Source organism: Propithecus coquereli, unplaced genomic scaffold (assembly GCF_000956105.1).
Source record: "Propithecus coquereli isolate 6110/MARCELLA unplaced genomic scaffold, Pcoq_1.0 Scaffold391, whole genome shotgun sequence".
Taxonomy (NCBI): domain Eukaryota; kingdom Metazoa; phylum Chordata; class Mammalia; order Primates; family Indriidae; genus Propithecus; species Propithecus coquereli.
Window position 1 is genome coordinate 1,546,576 of NW_012149630.1, and position 26,668 is coordinate 1,573,243.

Sequence of the window (26,668 nt, forward strand, 5' to 3'; positions counted from 1 at the left end):
ACGGCTTCAGAGAAAGTGTTGGCAGAATGGGCCAAAGTCAAGACTACTGAATGAGAGACAAAGAGAAAGATTGGTATCTGAAGTGAGCTTGGGAAATTGGTTCTTGGAGTAAAATCTTAATTACTACTGCTTGCTAAGCCTGAAGAAGGAAATTCAGAGATGACAAGACTGCCTTGGTATCCAGGGAAGTTAGGGTTAAGGAAGGACATTTGGAGTGACTTCCTCTGTAGAAGGTTGGAATTTGGAGATGAATCACAAATGAAGAGAAAGAGGAAGGAGAGAACATAGGCCAGATTTGCAAGAGCAGGTAGGAGGATTTGAAGTGTTCCAAAGGACAGTGTGGTAGGATGTGTCAAACCAGTACAGAGGGAGAAAGGCATCAGCTGGGGCTGAATCGAAACAAGATGTTTATTTGGTGATTTAATTTTGATGATCAGTAGTACACGGGATAATTGTGTTGTTACCGTGTGATAATGCGACAGAGCTAAACAGTTATTGATGTGGTCATGCTAGTGAATTCCCATTGTAAATAATAGCTCCTATACCCTGTCTCCGTAGGATTGCTCAAACACAGTTGCATCTTGTAGCTTTATTTTTATTTTGTAACTGGCTATCTTTATGTATGGGAACAGTCATCTCCAGAGATTCATTTTCATTTCAAAAAACTTCTAAAGGTGTTAATTGCATTTTTCAAAAGTCTTATGTAATTATTTAAAATTATTCTACCGGCACCATAAATCAGAACTTTCCCCATTATATAGCCAAGGAACATTTATGACCTGTTTAGACAGTTTTGATTTATTGGTTTAGGAAACAAGAATATAGAAACCATTGCCAGGTTTTAATTTGGAAATTTCTTTGGCCACGTCTGTTTCTGCAGAAACGAGAAACGGAAAGCTGGTAGGAGAGGTGTGGTCCATGCTAGTGAGACCCAAGAAAAAGAGGCCCAAGACCTGATTTTGGGGTCCTGCTCTGAAATGAACAATTGGTGCGTCTCACACATGTTGTTTATTCTTCCTAGGTGTTATTTTTCAATGCTGGTTCCATGTAACAGGTGCCTAAGCCTGAGTGAGTTATTTAAGTTGCTAGACCTCAGTTTCCTCATCTATAAAATGTAGAATGAAAATAGTCTCTTGACAGGGTTGTGGCAAAGATTAAGTAAGCTCACTCCCTTATGCATTCAAAAACATTTGTTTACGAAGCCCCTACGAAGAGCCAGGCACCATGTTGGGTGCCAGTGAAGGTGTCAGGAAGAGGCAGGGCCTGCCTTCTCTTGGTGCAGGCGATAAGCCCAGGTCTAGGGCAGGTGGTAAGTGGGAAATAAGCCACGGCATGAAGCAGGTCGTGGCAATTTGTCAAATAACAACAACAGCACTACAGTTTAGATGTTGTGAAACATTGCAATGCACACATTTAGAAAACTGATTACGATATATCTCAGATGAATATGATCGAAAGATTTCAGAGATGACAGAAATTTTAAGTGTCGAAGGATGAGGAAGAGTTAATATTCTGAAATGAAGAATCAAGATTTTTTTTTTTTTTCAAAAGGTCTCAGCAGGCTCAAATTCTGGATCTAAATGAAAAAAAAAAAAGGATCTTTAATGGGAATGAATGCAGAGCCCATATCACCATACTAGTGAAGAGTGAAGAGCTCCATCATAACAGCAGTTCATGTGACAATTAGGGCATGATTGCAAAACCAGCGGGAGCCAACTGGGGCCTGGTGGGGGGCAGAGGCACCAGGGACTTTAGGCTACATTAATAGAGTGATGAGGAATTGGGCTACTGTCTTCCTCTGGACACCTGGCCTACCATGCTCCTTTCTGGGCACTCCATTTGAAGACACCGCGGGGCAAACCAGAGTGGGCTGCCTTGCATATCATGTATGAAATGCTGGCCACATGTTCTAAATAAAACTGAACCTATTTAGGGCTTCAGTGGGGAGGGGCCAAACCCAGCCCAGTGTTGGTGTGGTAAGAAATGGCGGAGTTGTTGTAGCTCAGGAGTTAAATAGCATCCACTGTAGGGATGAACTTGGTCCCTAAGTTGCAGTTCCCAGCATCCAGGTATCGAAAAAGAAGCAGAGGTCATGCCAGCTCCAGGTCTTCTGCTTCAGAGGAGAAAAGTTAAAGGTGCCACTATTTGTGACTATTCAATGGCCCCAATGCAGTGTGGGCTGTGGCCTTCCTATAGGTCTTCCCTCCTCATCTGTCTCTTTCTTAGGCTGCATCATTGAAGAGCCTCCAGAGGCAAAGCAAGGCAGGGAAGAAACTCCTTGGGCAATGTAAATCTAGTTTCAGAATGTCCTGCTGTTGGCAGCAGCCTAGGAAATTGCCTTTCCCACCCTTCCAGTCAAATGTCCATTCAGAAGGCTTCTTTTCATATGATAAAATTAGCAAAACAAAGAGTCTTTAAAAATCTAGATAGCTGTCTACCTTTAGTAGGTACAGTTGTATTGGACTAAGTCATTCTAGTTTATTCACAGCCATAAAATCTTATTATTTGTGCAATCTCTAAATCATAGTTTGTATCCAGTTTTGGGTTTTTTTTTTAAAGCTTTTAAAGAATCTGATCACTGAGTGCTATGTACAAATGTATTTGCACATGAGGTCACTCAGTCATAAAATTGCCATCAAGAAGATTTTAATCCCCAATATAGCAATATACAAAAGGCTTCTTGGCTGTGCACGGTGTCTCACACCTGTAATCCTAGCACTCTGGGAGGCCAAGGCGGGAGGATCGCTTGAGGTCAGGAATTTGCAGCCAGCCTGAACACAAGTGAGACCCTGTCTCTACCGAAAATAGAAAAAACTAGCTAGGCATGGTGGTGCACGCCTGTAGTCCCAGCTACTTGGGAGGCTGAGGCAGGAGGATCACTTGAGCCCAGAAGTTTGAGGTTGCTGTGACGCAGTGACCTATGATGATGCCACTGCACTCTACCCAGGGCGACAGGGCAAGACTCTGTCTCAAAAAAAAAAAAGGGGGGGGGAAGGAAGAGAGGGAGGGAGGAAAGGAAAGGAAAGAAGGGAAGGGAAGGAGAGGAGGGGAGGGGAGGGGAAGGGAGGGGAGGGAATGCCCCTCTTGTCGTTGAGTGTTCATGTCACAGATAGAGATGCTCTTATTTAGCAAGGACTTCGTTACTTTTTCCTTAGCACTGTGCTACATGTACCACAGGTGGAGAAAGAAGAAAGAGTACAGAATTTGTCTTTCAGAGCTTATAGTCTAGAGAAAACATGTGCATGAAACATAAATGAAATACAAAAGAAGGAGGGAAGAAAGTGAGGGGGGGAGAAGAGAAAAGAGAAAACATCAATTTATTTGCTTATTCATTTGCCTATAAATTCATCACATCTCTGTTGGGAGCCGTTACGTACAGGGCACTCTTGATGAGCTCATTGAATATTTGATGGAGTGCTGAGGTGACTGGCACAGAAAGTGAATGCTGTAGGAAGTCAAGGAAGTGGGACCACCCCAAATTTAGTGCCATGGATGGGAAGTTGGTTAGATTGGTGGGCTCTCCTACGGTCTTATGTGTGTGTGTGTGTGTGTGTGTGTGTTTCTGTTGAGGAGGATCATTTTGTCTAATAGAAGGATACTCTTTTGTTTAGTCTGGGCTCCTTTCTCCTTTACTGTGACATTCAGTGTCACCATAGTAAACAGGTCTTTAACTGCCTTTCCCCTTACTCCGCACTTAGTTCATAAGGAACAACTAAATAAAAATTAACAAGAGCCACCTTCATCCCAGTACAGCGAAGCTGCCTTGGGAGAAAGCACACTAAAACAAGACCTCATGGGGCAGAGATTGAAGCCTTGCTGTAGGATGGGAGTGACTCGTGAACAATCAGTGGTGGTCTTGACTGTGCTGGTTTTGTTAGAGTGCTGTTTCCACTCCTAGTAATCTAAAAAGGATTAGCACACAAGTCCTTGATGTTTTGGACGTTTGCCCCTACTTGGATGTGAGTTCTCTTCAAGCTTTTGTTCTACATAATTGTATAATAAGATATCCTTGTCTCCTGTGATATTATTTAAATACTTTGGTGACCAAAACAGCTAATTCATGAATCCATGCTCTTAATCACTGCGTGAATGTTGGACTTAACCCTTCACAAATTCTAGAGGCCTAACAGAGATCCACGAAATCAAAATCTCTGGTTTGGAAGCTTAGGAGTCATGGGTTGAGAGCATGCCAGAATAGGACTAAAGAAGATCAAACTCTGCTAGTTTCTGGGGAAAAAGTATGTATGTGTGTTTGACTCAGCTGAGGTCAAGGCTGAGAGATCATGTTATCGTGGACAGGACATGCATGAAGAAGAACAGAGACCATGCTCAAAACATGAATGAGAAGAGGAAGAGATGGGTAAATTTTTGAGATAGGAAATATAGGTGAAATTGAGAAGAAGAAGAAGAAGGAGAAGAAAAACTATTCGGTCTGAAAGGAAGGGAGATAGAGCATGAGTTACCAGCACCCCAACCATGCCGAGTCCTTCACAGTTGCTGGCATTCTGGGTCATGTTACCTCCCATGCGAATGTTTGCATATGCTCTTCCAGTAGCTCAGATGTCCTTTGCCATCCTGCCTGCCCAACTCCTTGGGGCTGAGCATTACACTTTAATCTTCAGCATCACCCTTGTCTTATTTTAGAAGTTCCCTTATCCCCTTAGGCTGAGGGAGGAGCTCTTCTTCTCCGATCCCTGCCTGTTTAGTATGTTTGTTTTTTAATTTCAGCAAATGCTCAAATGATGTCTGGTACCATACTATGTGCCCCGGAATCACTAAGAGATTTCTATTCCTTAATTTGGGTAGTTGGGTATTATTAATAGAAACTTGGGAAAAAAATCTTAAAATCAGCCCATTTATGTCATTAAACCGTGATGCTATTTGGGTGCAGGCCGAGCCCCCTCTGGAGCCACGGTGGCTGGGACTCCACCAAAGGCTTTCCTTCCTGGAGACGGGCTCCACTATGAGATAAAAGTAAGGAAATATTATGAAAACATAGGCTAAAGGTGCCATAAATTAGGTCTCATGTTGGCCAACCTACAGTTAATTGTTCTCAACACGTAGGGCAGAGACCCCTCCTTAGACTATCCCAGCAGATCCTTGAGAGCTGGACGTTTAGCAAACCACCATCGCCTTCCCCACGTCCAAGTGATGCACTGGCTGGTGGGGTGGGTAGCACACCAGGAACCTGGAGATTTATTAAGTGGGGTTGCCATTTTGCCTCCTGGGTTGATTCTTGGTCTCATTACCTTGGATTTAAAAGACAAAACAACCAAATGTCTTCTTCCATTGTTAAGATTAATTGGGTGAAAGAGCTGCTGGCTAGTTAAATTTTGGAGCTGGGATCAACACTATCTAAGTCTGTTTTATCTCATTTAAACCTCATGTGGGTAAAGTACAAGGATTAGTTCCTTTTTATAGATGAGGAAACTGAGGTCCATGGAGACTGGTAACTTACCAAGAGTACGGCCAAAAAATGGTGCAGCCACGATCAGAACCCATGGCAGTCTCTCTCCAGAGTCACCACGTTAGATTGCCCGCCTGCCCCGTAGGATCAGAGACAAGATAAGCTCTGCTCGGGCACCATCCAGGCCAGGGCGTCTGCCTGGTGCTCAGTAACGTGTTGGAAGGGGATGAAAGCAAACAGTCTCTCTCTCTCTCTCTCTCTCTCCGTCTCTCTTTCTCTTTCCCCCTTGCCCCACCAGTGGAAATGGGAGTGTGAGAAGCTCCCTAATCAAGGAGAAGTAACTCAAAAGAGTGCATGAGCCCTTTGTGCCACTCCCTCAACTTCCCTTTCCCTCATTCTACCAGCCTAGTCGTGCATTGTCACTGTGGATTCTGTAAGAAGCAAAGAGTACATCAGAATCTTACCTTGGTATTATTTTCGGTTCCATTCATGCTAACCCATCTGTGACTCTTGGTCACATCTGTTTTCCAAGGGAGTAAATAATACTGGCCCTGCCTCTGTGTTCTCCTAAGCTCAGTGCTAGGAGGAGCATAGGGGATAAAAATCTTGTTTTGGAGTCATTCAAGTCCCAACTACCCCCTTACTAGTTCTGAGTTATTGGTTAAGTAATTTAAGCTCTCGGAGCCTCAGTTTGTATATCTGTTAAGTAGGTGCAATAATGCCTACTTGATAGAGTTGTTTGGAGGATCAGAAGCGGTCATGGGAAGTGTCAAGCCCCTCACACACTCCCAGTAAGTATTGCTGTATTTCTCAGCCATCCTGTCACCAGGCACCAGCCCTTCCCTCACTTTCCCTTTATTTGTCATGCCCTGTGCCAAAGTCCCAGTACCTACCCTCCCAATTTGTGACTGGCAACCTCTTTATAGGATTTCCGACACCTCCCTGTTCATGACTGGCTCTGGTCTTTGTTATCCTAGCTATTGTCTCAAAGTCTCCTGAGCTCTACAACCATACCTGAAGAGGCTCTCTAATGCAGAAGGACAGAGCCCTAGAGAAAAGAGTCACATCCCAGCTCTTCCATTCACCAGCCAAGTGACCTTGGATGACTCCCCTAACAGCGACCAACATAGGAGAGTTTGCTGGCGGGGCAGATGCTTGTGCCCCACCTACTTGCCATACCTTGAAGCTGTGAGGCAGATAATTGATCCTACTTTACAGATGAGGAAATGCAGACAAAATGAACTTTTATAACTCCCCTACTTTGCTGATTGAGTAGCAAATATTGAATTCAAACTCGCGTGGCTCCTGCTCCAAATTCCAGGTAACCTTCTCTGTGTGGAGTGGAGTTAATAAGATTTCTGTTTCATAGGTTGTGATGAGAATGATGAGATAGTGTATGGCAGGGCTGTGCAACTTCAGAAGGATGGCCAGAAGTAAGGGGTATTGCTATTGCTGCTGTTACACTGTGAATATAAGCCCCAAGCCAGGAAGAGGTCAGGATTAGCATGAAGTAGAGAGAAGTGTTTAAGCAGAGAAGAAAGTTGGAGGGAAGAATGAGTTAGTCATGCAATGGAATGGTGAATGGATGAAAAAGGGTGTCAGAGAACAGTTAACCACAGAGCTCCCTGATTTCAAAGGTCTGGCCTGTTGGGTTGTGACATTACATAGATGTGTTCTGACCCATCTCAAAAATTGGACATCACTGAATTTAATTAAGATCAATTAGACATTCCTCCTGTTGTTCGAACACAATGCCTTATTTGTTTGAAAAGAGGGAAGTTCTATATGCCTGAAAGCTTCCTGCTTCATCGACTGCGTTTCCTCATGAGGGACGAAATGCCATTTGAAATAATAAAAAATAAATAATTGGCCTGCAGGCTGGACTACGTTTCTGTATGTGTTTTCTCAAAATGTTATTAGACTTCAAAAGGGGTCTGATATCTCTGTGATATTATTTCTTCCAAATGTCCCTTGCAGTCCAACCTAAACCTTAGCTGTGGCTTCAACCTGAGATAGAAAAGAAATCCCCACTAGTAGCCACCTGATGCGTGAAACTGTCCACTTTCATTTCTTCTTTCCAATACGAAACTGACAGAAGCAGGCAAATGGCTTGGGAGGTTGGGCCTGGTATTCAGAAACCTTTTTGGTGGAAGCAGACGTGGTCGAAAAAAAAGAACTGAAGTGGTTAAAGAAGAGAAGAAAAAACTCACAAACACACAGAACATAAGTATGTTTGGAAGTCGGGTCATTTTCGAGGCTTTGTCTGAGACCTCACTAAATCCACCAAGCCTGAAAGCATGTATGTGACTTACTCTGTGGACCACACGTTGTTGATGTTGCACAATGTTTATGACCTAGAGAAGATCCCAATAGGGGCTTTGGGTTGTTTCCCAAAAAAGTATTTTTGGTGGTTGTTTTTCCGTGATTGTTGACATGGTAGTGTTCAAGATTCCTGAGCTCTAAAATCCTGGTTGTACTTTTTAATCATATTTCTGGTAGTTTCATGTAGGACCTTAAGGGTAAACAGAAAATACCTAGACATTAGTCCTTTGCTAGTGTAAAATGTGTAACTGGTACATGATAAGCAGTTGCTAATGATAGTTGTTTTTGCTGTTGTTCGAGAAACCATAGAGAGTATCTCATCCATCTTTGTCTTTGTGTAGGTGAAATGTGTAGGCTCAGAGAGGTGAAGTGACTTGCCCACAATCACACTGTTCATTCAAGACAAAGTCGTTACTAGAACCCGAAGTCATAGGTAGTACTCCTGTACAATCTCAGAGTTAAAACAGACTGCTTGAGGCCACTTTGGCTGGGAAAAGCTCTGCCTACCTCTTTACTGGGCTGTTGGACGAGTCCCAGTACTTGGAACTGTTTGAAAACTACATGAGCCTTCAAAGAGGAGGAAGCGGAGACCCAGAACTGCTCACCTGGATGTCTGTCTCAGATTCTGTTCCTGAGTTCTGACACACATCCTCTCTGCTCAGCCTGCCTCTCCCTCCTCCTGCCCCCCAAGAACTGGCCTCATAACTTTTTTTCTAGAAAAGAAGATAAATCTTTGGACTTTTATGTAGTCACTCTTAAAAGGAGAGAGAGAGAGAGAGAGAGAGAGAGAGAGAGAGAGAGTGAGTGTGTGTGTGTGTGTGTGTGTGTGTGTGTGTGTGTAATTGGCGATTATTAAGGAAAGAAAAGCAAGCCATACAGAGCTCTAGGGCCCCAGAAAATGTTTTCTGTGTAGCAGTTTCTATGCCACACAGCGTGGAAGGCAATTATCTTTGAAGGGGATTCCACAGTCCTGTGCAGGCTTCCCCGGTGTAAGATTTATTGTCGGCTGGATTGGGTGTTCTTTATAAGAGCATTTACTCGGCATCTAAAGCGCTGTCAAGAGTGCTACTTCCTGAATGCTTTTGAGGTTGCAACTGCTAAGCTTCATTTTCCCGTCTTGGAGATATATTTTTGAAATGGTATGCAGGGATTTGTACGGGCCTCGTGCTTCCCATTGACACTGACAGGAGTTGCACTGTTAAACCCCAGCGTGCTGCTGCGGAAATTTACCCCCTAATGCCCAGAGCCCTCCTTCAGCTGGGAGTCTGGCCCGCACGTGCTGGAGGGTTCTTGCAGCAGGGAGAGGGCCTGGGAGCGCATCCCGTTGTTTTCTGTAAGTCATGCCAGCTAATCAATCTCAAAGTTAACTGTTTTCTTACTCAAACAAAGGATGGGCAAAAGCTCTTCCTTTGCCTCTTTTTTTTTTTCCTCCTCCCTTTTTTATGGATCTTATGAATGCTAGAGGAGAACTTGAACTGCGAGTCAGCTAAATATACTGTATCATGAAACCTCAGGGACCACTGAAATGGGAACAGTGGCCCATTATTGCTAAGAAGGTGTTTTATTGAAAATGCGCCGACATGCTCTCCCCGGAGAGTGAGCAAAAGAAGGCAAGATGCCCGACAGTAATACAGGTTGTTCTCTTAGGCGAGTTAAAATATAGAGCTTGGCACTCTCGTGCTGTGAGTGAGCAGGCAATAGAATAGACGAATGTGCATTTTTACATTAAAAGTACCATATTTCACTGGGGCCACCCCTCCCCCCCTCGTTTTGTTTAAATGTCTTAATTTATGTATTCCAGTTAATAGTTCATTACATGTCCTTTCTCTGTCTGGCTTTTAAAAGTTGTCTTTCGAATAAGTGGAGGCAGTCAAAATTTCCTAGTCCTGGCAGGCTTACCAGCAGAGGGCAGGCGTAAAGAAGGTTTTGACACGAGGGTGTGTCAACCTTGGGTCAGAGGAGGGTGGTTGCATGGGAGGAAGATCGGTGAGCATTGTTCAGAGGGCAAGGTGGAACACGCTCCCTTCGCCTCTTTGCAGGCCTGCACACCACAGGGCTCTGGAAAAGCTGACTATACTAAATAAAGGTGGTCAGTTGCCTTTATCTGATACTCAGCGATTTCTACATAATTAAACGCTAAAAAAATATTAAAATGTAATTTCTTAGCCCAAGAGCCATCTTTCCTTTCCCCTTCAGTGCCCCAATTCTGGTTATGCTTAAAATCGAGGGTTTCCCTGTGAGTGTGTCGTAAATGCTGTCACTCTTAGGAAGGGAAATAGCGAATCACGTTTGAGGGTGGCGGTAGTGATATTTTTTCCCTGATATCTGAAGGATAAGGCTCTACATACAGGACCTGCTCTCCTGCCCCCAAACATGTACCTTTTCAAGAACTTTGCACACTTCGGTATAATCTGTTCTAACCTCCTGGCAGAAGCAGTCCACTAATAAATTTTACATTATGTTAAAACAAGGGATTATAGTTCTATCATAAATGAGAGTAATTTATTATTGTCAATTAGATGCCGAGTTAGGAAAGGATGTTGCCACTTTCCTTTTCCATGTGTGATTTTGTTTACCTGTGATGTTTTGTGAATGTCTTTACATTTAGAGTGAGGCATTTTCTTTTTCTTTTTTCTTTTTTTCTTGTTATGTTTTCTGTAGTTCATGTATGCATCATATTTAGAATGCACCTGAATGTTGTCGTTCACACTGTGCATATGCAGATTAACCAGAAACACTAGCATTATAAAATGTTGCATTAAGTGAAGATACAAGTGGCAATTTGGAGGATGTCATAAAGAGGAATTTCAACTCCTGTGGAACAGCGAGTACTCTCAGTCTTTTCCCTTGGCCAAACTAGCAGGCACAGAAGAAAAACAACATAATTAGCTTCATTGTCAACATAGACCTAACAGTGACATAAACAATATTGATATGGAGCTGACTGCTTTAGCTCCCTGTAGATGGATGATGTATTAATTTATATTTTTTAATAAAAGAACTGTTTAAATCAAGATGGAACAGTGGTTCCTTGGAGACAAATGCCTATATCTCAGGAATGGGGCATTGCTGTTGCAATTTAGTAACTCTAACGGGCTGCCCCGTTGGTGGTCTTTGGAGAACTACTGAAAGCAGCCCTCCTTCTGGAGAGGCCAGCTTCCCTGGGCAGGCCGTCAAGCACATGACTGGGGTAAGAGGCCTACATTTTGTATTCTTGTTGCTTCAGCTTTTTCTCTCTAGCAATAGAATCAGTTGGTTGAATCTCTTTAAGTTTATCATTTCAGAATATGTCCTGGATAGCCCACTAAATTAACTGGGAAAGGGAAAGGAAATAGATGTTGTTTCTAATTGAATTAAGGTTTTGGCCTCTCATCAGGCAGTTGAATTTTCAAGCCATCTTCAGGTCCTTCCTCGTGCTATTTCCAAGCAGCTCCTGGCAAAGCAGGCCCTCAGTTGGAGGTGAAGACCACGTGGGCCGGGACCATGGCTGTGTCTGCTTCCCTGTTGGGCCATTCATCAGTGTGTGGGAATAATGTCCTGACGAGATGCTCCTCCTGACTCTCGGTTTAATACATCTTATCTCCGCTCTCAGCTCTGAATGGGCAGTGAGACCTTTCACTTTCTTCTGTATTCAAGGCTAAGGCTCAGCAGAACCAAATATAATACATGATTTTAGTCCCAGGTGTGTTATTTGGTGGTTAGAGTTTGGTGTGGGATCATAGTAATCTGTTCTTAAATGCACAGCCAGCAGCACAATGGACTCATTTAGCAACTGACAGGTTTCTTAATATGTGGTGTTTGAACAAGAGCTGTATCTGTTGTGGGTGTTAGGATGTGGGCATCAAAAATATTTTTAAGTATGGTATTTGGCATTTCCTTCACTCTTCCCTAAATATGAGCCTTCTCCCCCCCCCCGCCCATATTCATTTTACATTATCATGACCTCTCTTTTTCTATAACTATCCATATCTACTTCCCCTTGTGGGCCTATGGTGCTGGGTGTGTTTGATTTCTCCAAGAAAAAAAAATCATTTTACCTTTTGAAACCTCAGTTTCCTCCTCTGTAAAATGGGGATTGAAATTTTTGTTCAAGTTATGACAACTACGTGGTGAGACTCTCTCGCTGAGTAGCCCCTTCTAAATCCCCCACAACCCTAATTCTTCTTCTTTCTTCTTCTTCTTCTTTTTTTTTTTTTTTTTCTTCCTAACCCAGCCTTTCCAAAATGACCTGGCACTCATGTTAATGAATAAATGGCTTTAACTAAGTCTTCTCAGTTACTGTAGGTTTTACATGTTATATTGTCCTCTAGCCATGTAATGTTCCAGTTCTTTCTGAATCCCAAGCACATGGCAAGTATACATAGGAACACATGGGGGGATCATGAGAGTTCAGAATTAACCAAAATGTTCTGGACATATGCAGTTTGCCCAGGTTTATCACTGATGGTACGTTTCCTTGCCTAGAAGTAGTCTCTGAGTCACCGTGTCATCTGTTTGGGGAGAGGGCAGGATGGGCTCCAGGTGGCTTCTGAGTTAGTGTGCTAAGCCATTTCCCTCTCCCTATTGTCACCTCCCCCTTATCCAAACCATCAGTCTTTAAACAGCATCTCCCCAAGGGGCCTTCCCAGACCTCTCCTGTTCCTAGTGATCTCCTGCTCCTCTGTGGTCCCATGGTGCTCACAGCCACCACCGTGCAATTTAGTACTTGAGTAACCAGTGCATTGCATCAGTCTCTAATTATTTTGTGTAAGGCTTGTCTCTGCAGCTGGGTCATAAGCGTCTGTAATGTTTTTTGTTTGTTTGCTTGTTTGTTGTTTGTTTTGATGCTCCTGGAGACCATTAGCTGATAAACACTGATCTGCAGAGGAGTTAGCCCAACTTGTAAAAGCATGCATGAGTTTTATGGATGCCTCATGAGAAACTTAGCTTTAAAGAAAAAAAAAACAACAAATTGTTTATTCAAAGTAAGCCCAATTTTGTTCACAAACATTAAATCTCAAATTAATTTTAAAAGTTTGAAAAAAATCACTTGTGTATTTGAAGTGACCATTTCCACTTTCTCCCTGTGCATTGGTTGGAGAGAACTTCCTTTATTTTTATTTCCTGCCTTTGGGGCTCTGCCAGCCCCTCCGGAAGGAGCGTCTTGTCTCTTTAAGAGTCAGAACTCTACTGATTCAGGGGACCTTCTGAAAGATTTAAGGCCCTTCTCCCCCTACCCCCAAAAAGAACGCCCTTTATTGCATATTCATGAGAGGGTGGGGTCACATTTTGTGACCTGAAAAAATACCATTAATAAATTTGTTACCTGACACAAAAACACTTTAGGATGGAGAGCGGTCTGCGCTGTACCCATTTAACATCTGATCATACGTTGGCGGTCAATTGACGTTTTTGTCTCTTTTGCAGCCAGACTAATGAAGGAATTGTCTGCTCCTGCTGACTTTATTGAAATTCCGGCATTTGCTTGACTGGAAATATTATCAATATGCTTTCTGGTTTGTAGTAACCTGCATTTTATACTCCCCAAATCGAAAACTACTTTAAAGTAAAACTCTTGGAATTACTGGATTAGGCTTTGTTGCCTTTTTTCTTTCTTTCTTTTTTTCCCAGTTGAGGGAAAATAGGTAATCATTGATGTCACTACTCCTTGTCCTCAAATATTTTGAGAAAAAGAATAAAAATCTTAGAAGTTTTTAAATTTGTTTTTCCTTTTTTTTTAAAAAAATACAGGCCAGGAAGTTTTTCTGTAAGTTCGAAGATGGTAAATAGGTGATTCCTGGAGCTGCCGAAATTGACTAGATGAACCTGGCACTGAAATCCTCCTGGCAGTTGAGCCAACAAAGTTTAACATATTGGTGACTTTTTCTTTTTTTTGAACACTATGCTCAGCACTGAAGAGCAGTGACAGTTTCTAACAGAGCAGGTCATCTTAAAATGCTTATTGAGAGTAGCTTTTGTTGTCGTTGCTGTTGTTGTATAAATAAGAAAGGAATTTAAAGAATGGTTTCTTAGCAAACGTGTGGCAGATGCTTGCTTCAGCAGCTGTCGTTCTAGAGGGGAAGTAGCTTGGTTCAGCGAGGAGGCACGTTGGGTGGTTATTTATTTCAACCCCATGTCGGGTGAGTTTTCCTCTGCGCGCACAGGCACACTTTGGCGAGCCCGACTGTGGAAAGGAAAGGGGTGTGGGGAGGCCAAGGCTCGGGGAACCATCGACGTGAAGCGAAAGTTCCCCTCCAAAGGCCGTTTTCGAGGAAAGCGCTTCTCCGCGCTGCCTTAGAGCCCCGCATCCCCTTCGGATTCCGCACAGTTGCCCCGAGCAGTCGGGTCTGCGCCGCGGGCGCCGGGTCCCCTGCGCTGCCTCGCGGGTTGCTCCGAGAGGTTCGGACAACTCTTTGTCGGTTTCCAAGACGCAACAAACACCCGAGGCCGCCCAGAGCCCCGAACCCGCAGCCCGGCCGGAGGGAAGGGATGCGCGCAGTGCCCGGCCGCCCGGCCGCCAGCCCGAGGCGGGTCAGAGGGTTAACAGCTATTAAGTGGAGTTGCTCTCGAGACAAAAGCAGGCTCGCGGCGGAGCGTGGTTTCACCTGCCGCGCGGAGGGGGCCGGGGCGCGGGGCGCGGGCCGCGGAGCCCATTGTGTGGGGCGCGGCGCGGCGCGGGGTGTTTAGAGGCGGGTTGTGATTGGTGGAGCAGGGCGGGGCGGGTGGGCGCGGCGCGGCGCGTCTTGTCAGCCCGCGAGCCGGAGCGCCCCTGCGCGCGTGCAGTCCGCCTGCACGCCGAGGCCGCCGGACCCTCCCCGGCCCGCGCGGGCGCCCCGGCCGGCTCCGCGCGCCTGGCGGCTACATGGAGAGTGTCAGGTTGGTCCTTCCGATTGATCTCTGGCGGTTCGCTCTCCTCCCCGGGCTCCGCGGGGCCCGCTTCCTGGGGCCTCGCCGGGGAGGGCAGGAGCGCCCGAGGGTTCTGAAGTTGCGTCCTTTAAAAATAATAGTAATGATCGCTGTTTACCAACTTGGGCAGGAGTTGCGCTTTGGAAGCGGAGGCGGGCAGGGAGCGGAGGGGCGAGAAGAAGGAGCGACAGGCCTGTGGGTCCTGGAGGGAGATCGCCCCCCCTTGCTCTCTCACTCTTTTTTTTTTTTTTTTTTTTTTAATGTTCATGGGTGGGGTGTAGTTGAGAGTTGGAGGAAGTCCTGCTTGTGTGTTTCTATCTCCCTCTCTCTCTCTTTTCGTTTGCGAGTCGTGTTCTGCTGGTCTGGCCTTCACGCAGCCACTTTGGTGAAGCCCTCGCCATCCCTCCGTTCGGGGGACGTATCTGGGGTGTGATTTATGTCACTTTCGGAGCGTGTGAAATATACAGGGAGCCTTCAGTCTCAGTGTAACCCGTGTAGATGTTTCTTTACTTCTGATAGTTTGTTTCTATATCTGTCTAGGCTATTTTCAGCTTAGCTGTTCAAATTCAAGGAGTTCACACACTGTAAAGGGGGAGGGGAGGGATAAAGCCCCACACCGAAGCATGCAGGCGGGCGGGCGAATGGAACACTCTGGCGGGTTGGGGATTCTAAGCCTCTTGTTGCATTACTTTGCTGGTTAATTAAGTAGTGAGCAGAGTTTGGGTTTGGACGTGCAGCCGACTGAGGAATTGCCACGGGGTACTCCCATCTGAACCGGCTCTGAATGTAGCTAACTCAACTGTCAGAACTGCATGCAAGACGGTCAGTGGAAACGGGGACTTTTTCCCCCCCTCCCCTGGTATCATGATGGGAAGGAGAGGACCTTTAGGAAGTGGGTGGTAAAGTTTTAGAGCAAAGTACATATAGACTCTTCCTCTTCGGTGTTAACTCCTTCAAGGCCTGGCAGTTATAACTAAAATATCTAATAATTTTTGCCCAGACAAACCAAATGTTCTAATCAAGCCAGTTTTAAAATGTAAATCACCTAATTTCCATAGATTCCAACATTCTAAAACTGACACATTTGGGGGAAAAATTAAGCCTGATAACAGGAAATGTGAATCATACTATCAATGACTAATCTGCTTAAGAAAAAAAATAAGTTACATTTATTTTATCATTAGGAAGTCAGCGTTAAAGAAGCCAATATTTTTTTTTAAGTTTAAAGCAAGCGACATTTTTGTTTTAGAAGCGGCCCTGTTTTGCTTTTTTTGTTTGTTTGTTTGTAATAGATTTTCCAAGAGGAATGTGTATGTGCAATCAGAGGTGGTTTATGTGGTAAAGTACTCAAGCTAGCATGTCAGTGCCAAATACCTGGAACACGATCACATTAAGATTCTAGTTTAAGTTTTGATGTGTTGCTGTTATTGTTGTTTAAAGGAACACAAGCTTTCTTGACTGTTGAGACTCATCACTAAGTAAACCAAATGAAGACAGAAGCACATTCTCCTAATTGATACCCTTCGCATAAATTGAAAAAGGGTCTCTATTTTATGTGATTCTTTGTAGCTGCCTGACACATTTCAGTGAAAAGTATGTAAAAATGAAACCAAAATACAGACTGCCTACCCAGAGACACTGGCTGACTTACTCTAGGATGTGATAGAGCTGAACTGAAAACGCATTGGGCTGACACTTGATAATCAAAGTTGATTTATTGTTCATTAGTACTGCATTAGCCCTTTCAGGCAAGACAGTTATTTGTGTAGTGGCCTGTCAAGAGTGAGACTGCAAGCACCTGTCATTTCTAAGGCATGAGATAAGCAACCAAATATTAAGATGATGCAAATAAAAATACATTTGTCTAGGTAAAGGGCTACACAGTCATAAATTTTTTCTTAAAAAAAATAGCGTGGGTCAATACCAGTCTATAAAAAAGAAATCTATTAAAGATTTTTTTTTCCTTTAAGAACTACTTATAGAATGAAACTAATGGGCTTCATATTCACTTGTTTGCCTTAAGAACTTTTTTTCCTGCCCAAATGTGCAGCTTGTCTAACAAAAAGTTGGTCAGTAAAGAAAATGAGAAGCATAACATGTCAGTTATTTAACCAGAGTAATTCAAGGAAGGTAGGCTCTCTGTGTTGTGTTTTTTAATAAACATATTTCATTAAATGAAACTTCTAAGCATGGGTTGATTATATGAAAATGTGGTGACATCATAGCTAAGCTATGATAATGTCTACTAATAATGTCAAGTGCATTTTCTGCAACATGTTTCACTCTCGATTTTTTTTTTCCCTCCCTGAAAGGGAGTGATCTCATGACATATAATAGAAAACAACCTAAGTGTTAAAAGAAAACAAAATTAGTGAACTTTTGTCTGCAACCATAGAAACGCAGATTAACTCATATTTTTCCAGGGATGGAATGGAAACATTCTGCATGAGGATATATAGTATATTGTCTTCTCTGAATTTTCATTTGACAGGGATTTTAGAGGCTGTGATCTTAATTAAATCTCAACTAGCTGAAATAATGCATCTAAAGGCATGCAGTGTTGCGTAACCTTGCTCAGTTGGTAAACCATAAATCATCAGAAAGCTTATGATAGGAATGGTTGGTTTGAATTTTTTTCTCTTTTTGTTTGCAGTTAAATGTACCTTAAAAAACAAAACCTCACCATCGCTGCCTTGCATTTGCACGTTGTCAGGAGCTGTCACTTGAGAAAGATAAACTCTTTTATGACACTGACCAGTTCTACAACTTTTTAGCCAACCTCCACACAGTTGGAAGATACAACGAAAATAAAATCCAGATTAATTAAAAACAATGAGATTCCAGATTTGTCTTGCTAATGTGGCAGAAGTATTGTTTGAGTTACTATGTTTCTGAGACAATCAGGAGAGAATGTTGTGACTAGCTTCTCAGTTTATACTAAAATTTGAGTAAAATTTGAATTGGCAAAAAGGAAGATTAGAGAAATTTATTCTGTTATGTGGTTTAGTTGTGAATGACCATCACTAAAGAGAACCTTAAAACCATGTTCTTTGTGACTGGGCAAATATAATGGTCAGTTAGAATCCACTTCGTGTAGTTCACCGTGATTTATATACAAGGGATAATGCAGCAACAGTTGACCAGAGAGGGTTAGAGTAAATAAATACATAAATTGTGTTTTGTGTGTGTTACATGTTAAAATGTGTATTTGATGGCAAGGAGTTATAATCATTAAATAGCTTATTAACTGTCTAGGTTTTATAAATTCTAGTGCTTGGAAATACTGGATTATTTGCTTTTAGTGCCTTTTAAGCAGATATTTTTAACTGCTGCAATTTTGGGTTTATATATGTATGCTTCAGTACAAGTAGCTACCTACATATAAAAATTGAGAATGCTGTCTTGTGATAGCTTGATTTCATATATCTTTGTACATAATATTTCCTGTAAGGCAAGGAGTTAAGCATTGCTGATGAGCTGTAGATCTCTTGGGGCAAAGGAGTATATAGCTTTATATGTACCTGTATGACTAAATTTGGGGATAGTCTTAACTCTGTAAGCTAAATTTGATGTTTAGTGAAAGGTTTATTTTCTTGGAAGCAGCATATTTCTGGACACTTGTTTTACTCATTTCAGAGTGTGTACTCCTTTTTTCCCCCTCCTAAATGGCATTCTGCATTCAGCTTTATTTTCTTTCATTTTGAAAAGAAAACTCAGGTACCTCTTAGCTAAACAATCCTCTGCAGTTACGGAGTCTTGCATTATCTGAGAAGAGCTAACCTGGGCCTCTGTTTTTAGATTGTAGGAATAATCTTCTCTGAGTCTCTCTTACAACCTGGCAGTTGTTTGAGGAGAAATTAATTTAGAATGGGAAAAATGAATACTGAACACATGCATTGTGCCTCATTTTCAAATCCAGTTAAAAGCAACTAATCAATGAAGATGCAGGCTAAATGCTAGGGTGAGCTTTTTAGAATAACTTGGTATCATGTTTTAATTTCTAAGCTTTATCTTACCCTTAAATCTGAAACATCATTGTTCAAATAACTGAGAACAAGGTAAATCAACAACATCAAAAAGGTCGGCTTCTGTGATTTCTCAAGGGCTTGTTATTTTGTACTTCCCAATTCTATTTGATGTCTTGACAAAACAAGATGACACAGGGGAGAATATATTAAATTTTGATTTTTTTCATCTAACCTGTTACAGTTGTGGCAGCTTAATTTCTTGTACTTTTTCCTGAAGATGGCTTTTTGTACAATTACTCTAATTGTCACACCACTTCATGAGGCGGGTCTTCACAGGTTTCCCATTTGCCTTGATTTTACTAGGCATTTTTGAACATATTTTGACCTTTAACATGTAGGAAGCTTTTGGTTGGGCTTTGTCTTCATTAGAAATAAATCAGTGAATGGTGAGATTGTCAAAGAAGCAACTGATGTTTTCTCATTAGAATCTCATTTGCACCCCTGAGCTTAACTGTGATGTATAAGGTGAAGGTGCTGGAAATAGGCGTGAGAAACTGCACAATTTAAGAAACTTAAAAGTTGTAATTCTTTTAAAAAAGTAATTGCACCCTAAGTAAGGCTTTATAAAACTTTGGAATGATCTAATTTTGGCCTACCTGTAAGTTTAAATTGAATTATAGTCCCCCCCCCATAATATGGGGAAAAAAATACATATTTGCATTTAAGCTCCCTATGAAATTTTCTGTGCTGGTTAAAGCATGAAGAAAGCAGAGCTATAAATCTAATTCTTAGTTTTAGAAAAATCTTTTTTTTTTTTTTTTGACAAAAGCTAAACATTTTATTTTTCTTCTTTTAACGGTAACCGTTGCCCTAAAACTGTATCTGTAAGTTATCTTTACTTGTTATGTGTGTTTCTCAAATAGGATTGATACAGTTGCTGACTCTTTCATTATTTTTGAATAATACTTTAAGGGAACTTATTCAGCCAAGCCCTCTTCCTTTTCCCTTCCAGAGCTAAAGATCTGTGGGTAGAATCTTTTCTGAGGTACCTTCTTGGAATAGTTCTCCCCTCCTCCTATTTGCAGCACTTAAAAACGATTTTTGTTGTTGTTAATATAAAATGTCATAGCGTGTTTGATTCACATGCACTAAATTGTTTTTCATCCCACCTACATGAGAAACAGGTTGAAGAAGGAAAGAGGAGGCATTTTCTTGATTTGAATAATAATAATAATAGTTGCTAGGATGAAAAGATCAGTGCTTATTGGGTGATTATTTTCATGTGTGCCTTCCATTGTTTCCTGTATTTAACAGTCACTAATGGGAGAAGCGATTTAATTTATGTAAACTTTACATTTTTATGCAAATGAAGCTGATATTTATTAGAGCTAAAACAATTATGCTGGCACTTAGTGGAGTAACCTTGTGTGCCTGGGAAATGTTAGAGGAGAGCAGTTGAGGTTCCACTAACACCTCTGCTGTAAACAAATAAGCATTTATGCCACTTTTTAAGATTTAAAGACAAAAGAAAAAGAATAGCTGGGAGAGGTTTGCTAGAGATTGCTTATTAGGGTTGATAACCTGAAATAACTCCTGATTGGCAGGCAAGTCTTGGCCTTACAATTTTTTGTGAAAGAAAGATAGCCTTTCTTGATAGAATGTAATAAACAAAATGATAAAAAATGAAATGCTAATTGTGTTTTAAAGAGGTCTTTTTTCCCTAAAATTTTAATAGGTGGTTGTATTGTTACTGAGAGAACAGTTATGCTAATGACTGAGTACTTAGATGATTTTGCATTAATATAATAACCATTACCTGCCTTAATGCTTTGTACAGTATTGTGGCAAAATAGCTAAGTCTAAAAGAGTTATACAAAAAGCAGAATTCCATAATGAAACAGAATTATGCTTTCCACATAAATGGCATGTATTTTTAATTTTTTAAATACTGAAATATTATGTCAGAAATGTATTTTCCTTCCTTTATGATAGTTACCTTGTGCGGCACCTGGTTGGTTCTTTTTGTTGTTGTTGTTGTTTTTTTTTTTAAATACCATGGAGAATAGATAGAAGCTTCTTAACTTTTCTGTTTGCTGATACATCTGTTGTATCCATTGGCTTATTAATTATGGAAACTGTTATTTTTCACATGGGGCCAGAGGTGATGGTGTTCAATTTTCTTTTACGCAGGCTAGCCTCTATGTGGTCATCAAAAATTTGGCATAGGTTTTTTTTTTTTTTTTTTTAATAGAGCCATATTCTCTCTTTGGTTTGGTTTTGACATTCTAAAGCCTTCTAATTTAATTTGTTTCACTCTTGTTATTTGATTAACCAGGTGACACTGCCTAACCTGGTCAGTTATCACTCAGACACAGCCTGAAATATAGAAGGGAAGCAGGGAAATGAGTTTCTGAGACATATATATGGTGAATGATCAGAGGTTAAAAATAGTTTCTAAATTATTAACCAGGTTAATGGGGAGAAAAACAGTATTTAAAATTTTTTATCTTGTTTTTATTATTTGTACACATAGCAATTATCAGAAGATGCTGATGTGCAGGATTTATGTGTATTTACACTGGGCAGTATTTACTTGTAGTTAACTTGAATGTAAACTAAGGAGAGAGAAAAAAATGATAACCTGTTATTTTCAGTATTTATATTGTCTCATCTCCCCTCCCACCTAATTCCTTCAATTGTCTCCTAGATTAGAAGTAAGTATTGTTTCTGAGTGTTTTTGTTTGTTTTTTAAATTTTTTTTTCCCTTCCTATCACCCACCTTTCCCTGTTGGGCATTAAAGAAAATAATAAGGCATAATATTTTAATAGTCTTCAACCATTCAGATGATACAGAGTCATTTTGAAGAAAAAGAAAACTGTATCAGGCAGAATTTACACAGCAGTGCATGGGCTTTTAACAGCAGTTGTTAGTGCTAACGACATTTCCCCAGTTGCTGGTATTAAGGTAGCAGCAGGCCCGTACTAGCAGCGTTCCAATGGCCCAAGCACAGCTATATTTCTGCCATTCCTGCAGGTTTGTGTGCACCTGGGATCGGCCACACCCAGTTGGTATCAGTCAACACTATATCATGCCGTGTGTTTTTTTAAATTCATGATTTCCTCTTGAAACTCAACTAAGGAGTGTTAACTGTGTGTGTGTTTTTTAAATTCAGTTTTTGTATGCTAGCATTCTTAAATGTCTGCCAGAAGTTTAATTTGAATTTCTGATCCCTGAAGGCAGCTAGACAGAATCATTCTAGTTCTTCATAAATTGCCTTCTATGATTCATTGTTAACTCATAAAACATACTCATTTCTATATACTCAAACAGTTAAAGTAGTTACAGTATCGGGGATGTGATTTTTTTTTTTTTTTTTTTTTTTGCCTTTTATTTGAATTGTCTTTTGAGGAAGAAATCAAGAATTAGCTTGAACTCCCAGTTAAGGCGTGAGCCCTGTAGCACACAAAACATGAATGTTTTCATCTCAAGGAGGTTGAGGTAGATAGCCTAGGATCTGAAAAAAGTTTAGTTTTTACTGAATACTCTCAAAGAGGGGCCCATAAATATCAGAGTGCTGTAGTTAAAAACTCACATGACTGTTTTAAATACTATTGATTTAAACCACTGGCTAGATTTTATGAATCAAAGTGTAATTTCTAAGCTTTGGCCATATTTCTCATTGCTAAAGCACTCTCTCTTGTGTGCCTTTAGCCGCTTTCCAGACATTCAACACAGGATTAAATGATAGTAGTTACAGTGATCAATAGGTTAAGACTGCTACAATCACTCTTGCCGCTAATGACCTCAGTAGTAATGGGCAATAAAGTGTGGGCTATAATAGCCTCTCGCTGGTACTGCATGCCCTTTGATTCCTAGTATTAGTAGGGACTAGCTACATGAAAAAGTTGGACATTGGGAATTAAGGGAGTGGGTATATAGGCTATAATTCTTAACTATTTAAAGTCTTAAACTATGCTCAGATTTTTTTTTTTTCTTTTCTACCATGGTTTCTAGTCCATTTGAATACGTTTGTCAAAGCTTTCCATAACCTCTTTTCATGACATGTTGGAGCAGAAACTTTGGGGAAATCTCGGTTTTATTACATATATAAATTAAGCTTGAGCCCACTTTGGAGGCCCAGAGCTAACTGGTACGAAAATGTGGTTTCAGATAGTAAAAGCAAAGTTAAGGCCATCAGGATATAATAGCCCACTTCTGATTATTCAGAGACCAATTCACCAGTTTGGAGGATTACTCAGGCTTCTTGCTTCTTTCCCCTCCTTTGGCTGTGCCTGCTGCTTTTAGCATGTTATTACTCATCAGTACCACCATCAAAATGTCCAAAAGGAAAAAGAAGGGGAGACTTGAAGTTCATTGTGCTGTTCTATAACATGACTGCAAAAAATGAATAAATAACTATGGGGAAAGGAGATTTAAACCATTGACTCTATGTAAGTGTTTAAACGTTATCTGTACAGGTATATGTCAGTCCTTTCCCTGATCCCCATTTTTTTATTGACAGTTGAGGGACAATGGTATTTCTCATTTAGGAATGCGCATATAATTTTATAAGAATTTTTTAAAACTATTAGGATATATATTTTTTACTTTCAAAATCAAATTTATCGGGATATAATTTGCACAGACTAAAATACCCTCATTTTAAGTGTATCGTTGGAAGAGTTTTGACGAGTAATTGTATACGTCTGTGTGTCCACCACCCCAATCAAGATGTAGGGTGTTTCCATCACTCCCAAAAGTTCACTTGTGCCCCTTTCTAGCATAACATTTCCACAGCTCTTTTAAAAATTATGCCCAGGCGATTATTTCTATGATGATTTCTGTTGTAACTCTGTGAAGTTCATGTTCATCACCAGCTTAGATTTTACACCACCCTATTCCTGTCTGTTTTCCTGTTCATCACCATCAGAAATTTGGCTCAAGAATATTTATATTGTACATCACCCAAGAAATGCAGAGGAAAAAAGAAACCTTAAACATGGCTCTTTTGTTTTCTTAATCAAACCTCCCTGTATGATGATGCAACTCTCAAGGAAAAGTAAACTTCTATTGTGATATATTGGCTTTAGCAGCTCAAACCATAGTGATTGGCACCCAATGCATGTTTAAAAATTCAAAAAGTTTCTTCTGTATTAAGACAAAGTAGATTAATTAGAATTAGTTTGTAGATGGTTAGATGTTTTGATAATGTCTTCTTGGTGTTTGCCCTAGACTGAATGCAAGTTCACTGTTCCAATCATTGGTGATATTTCGTGCTGCAAATTATCTTTTTAAAAGGATAATTTATCCATTCATATACATCTGTCCCATTTTGCATATAAAAATATTCAGACATGCCCATCTGTTTTAAATTACAGTGTATCTACATCTATACTTAAAAGGCCACTGTAATAGGAAGAATTCATGTATGACCTTCCAGAGTTGGGTTAATGAAATTTTTCCAGTGTTCTAGCTAGTGTTTTCTAAACATGTGAAACTTGCACATCAACATCCCCACACACGAAACATGCCCACAACAACAGTGGAGAACATTCACTGTACATGAATCTGACCTTCAGGAACCATTTTTAGTTCATCAAAATTAGTGATGCTGAGAAATCGGGACATCAGTGCATAATGACTGTGAAATTAGGAATGAGAGCTCGCTATGCAAATGACAGGACAAATCATGTGAAAAAGTCAAGATAAACTGCATATTAAGACATTATGTTACATAAAATTAATACTGCATTTCTGCCTTTTGCTTACTGCTCCCCTGAAAGATTTTTTAATTCTTTTATCTTCTGATCAGCTATTGTCTGCCGGATTTTTTTTTTTTAAGTGGCACACAGGCAAAGTGCAAAACATGTTATTACCTTTTATTGTAATACATGAGATGACAGCAGATCCTTTTTAACAAAGTATATCCTTTACTGCTTCTAGCTTCTTGCTGTCACATGTTTGATTAGAAACCAAAGAAAAGTTAAGATGCTTAAATATTACTGTTAGAAGACATACAGGTTTTGTCTTTTCTTTCATTGTTTTTTCTTTCCTTATCTTTTTATTTTGGGGGGGGGCTGATTTTTCATGAAATAGTCTTCTTGCATTACGGGGACTGACAAAATGGTTCTCATGTAGTCTGCAAATTAAACACAAGTGCAGTGATTATTTTGAATAGCTAAATTACATTCTAGAAAGCTTGCAGAATTCATAGCATTGTCATTAGGTATCCGCTTGAATACAATTTGTGTAACCTTGGCCAAGACAGCCTGTCATTTTAATGTCAGTGTTTTATCTGAACAAGACATCATCCTTTCAGATACAGTGTGCAGGTTCCTTGCAGAGATGCCCGTGCAGAAACGTGTTAACAGTTGCAAATATGAAATGCTATCAAGTTCATCACTGTAGCTGTTTGTCACTGAAATGTCATGGAAAGCGGCTTTTAATGGTATTGCACATAATATGAAAGAATTGAGACATCTGTATGCTGGGTGAACAAGGAAGGGTAAAAGGCGTCATAGGAAGGGTCTGGGTTTAAGTTGGGAAGGTGTGTCCAAGGTCCCGTTACCCACAAGACTAAGCATTCGTTGATTGTTCTTAAAATCACTGTCCGCCGAAGACGTGGGTCGTGTTAGCCCCAGCTACGAAGGTACTGGCTCCTGTATGTTGCCTTCCCTAAAACAGAATTCAAGTTCGGGTTAACTTCCTACAACTCATTTTGACCGAACACTCATTCTTTGTAAGAAATGGAGATTGTTCTATCCTAACTCCAGTTAGCCCTTCAGTTTTTCCTCCTTGTCTGCTTGCAAGTCCGCCCTGAACCCCTGTCAGTGCTGTATTGTATTTTTCTTTATTTAAAATCAGCTGCATAATAGATGAAATAGGATTTGTCGCCTGCATCCCTTCTGGATAGATAGGTTTTGCGAGGGAAATCGGTCAGTTCTTTAAGCAGGCTGATGGCAGTCTGCCGCTGAACCTGGGAGGCTGCGTGCTGGTGATTTCCTGGCTTCCTATTTATCCTTCATTAACGTTCTAGGTTCCCGTGTCAGTGGCTATGATGACACCTCAAGTTATCACTCCCCAGCAAATGCAGCAGATCCTCCAGCAACAAGTGCTGAGCCCTCAGCAGCTCCAGGTTCTCCTCCAGCAGCAGCAGGCCCTCATGCTTCAACAGGTAATTGTCTTCCTCCTCCTCCTCCTCCTTCTCCTCCTCCTCCTCCTTCTCCTCCAGCCTCCCACAGACCCAGGGCCCAGCACTCCATTCAGAACTCCGTCCACCTGAGTGGCTGCTTTGCCCAGTGAAGGATGAGCAGGGTAGGGCGGGTGGGGCAGGGCACAGACCCGTCCCTGAATAATCCACGTGCTTTTGCATCCCCAGAAGAGGGGAGCCCTGCCAGAGTGACTAGGGTTTGGGCCTGGAGAGGACCCGATGGACTGAGATTAGGGCCGTAATTGGACTTGGTCGAAATAAGATCTTTTAGGCTTACATGGCTTTACCCTCTTTTATTTGGTAAGCCCAGAGGCTTCTAAACGATGTGAATCAAAGCAAGACGAGGAGCACGTTGGGAGCAGGTTTAAATATGACAGCTCCTGAAGTCCCCATTTCCACTCAGAAGCTTATGGATTTTTTTTTTTTTTTAAACATAAAGAAGCTTTTTGGCGTTGGCTAATTTTAAGGCACAGAGTTGATTTCACTTCTTAGATGTATACTGATACTGAAATGAACTTCTGGCTGTCATTGTGCCATGGGGACCTAATATTCAGACTTAATGGGCACCAGACCCAAATGGATGAGATTCGGTCTTAGGGTGGTGGGAGTTCCTGCCTGGGGTGGTGGAGACAGGATGCAGAGGAAGCTCCCAGCGCCGTGACGTACACACCGAACACTACTCCAGAGTGCCCGGCCCTATCAGTGAGAAAGCACGCAGTGGAGGCTCACCAGACTCTCTCAGCAAGGGCGTTCTGGCTTTGTTGTACAATCAAAGGTCATTCCTTGCCTTATTTTAATTAGTTTGTGTAGAAAATGGTATGTTTTTCATCAGTTCATTTTGGAGATTACTTTTCAAACAATAATGCCAAGAATAG

At 41.3% G+C, this 26,668-nt stretch overlaps 1 protein-coding gene across 1 annotated transcript in view; it reads left to right on the top strand.

The window, feature by feature from the left end:
• FOXP1 (forkhead box P1) overlaps positions 1–26,668 on the top strand; it is a 163,683-nt gene that overhangs the window by 44,992 nt on the left and 92,023 nt on the right. Inside the window, exon 3 of the mRNA XM_012652644.1 lies at positions 25,620–25,757. Within this exon, the coding sequence (XP_012508098.1) occupies positions 25,620–25,757 (138 nt within the window). The remainder of the gene's footprint in view (positions 1–25,619; positions 25,758–26,668) is intronic.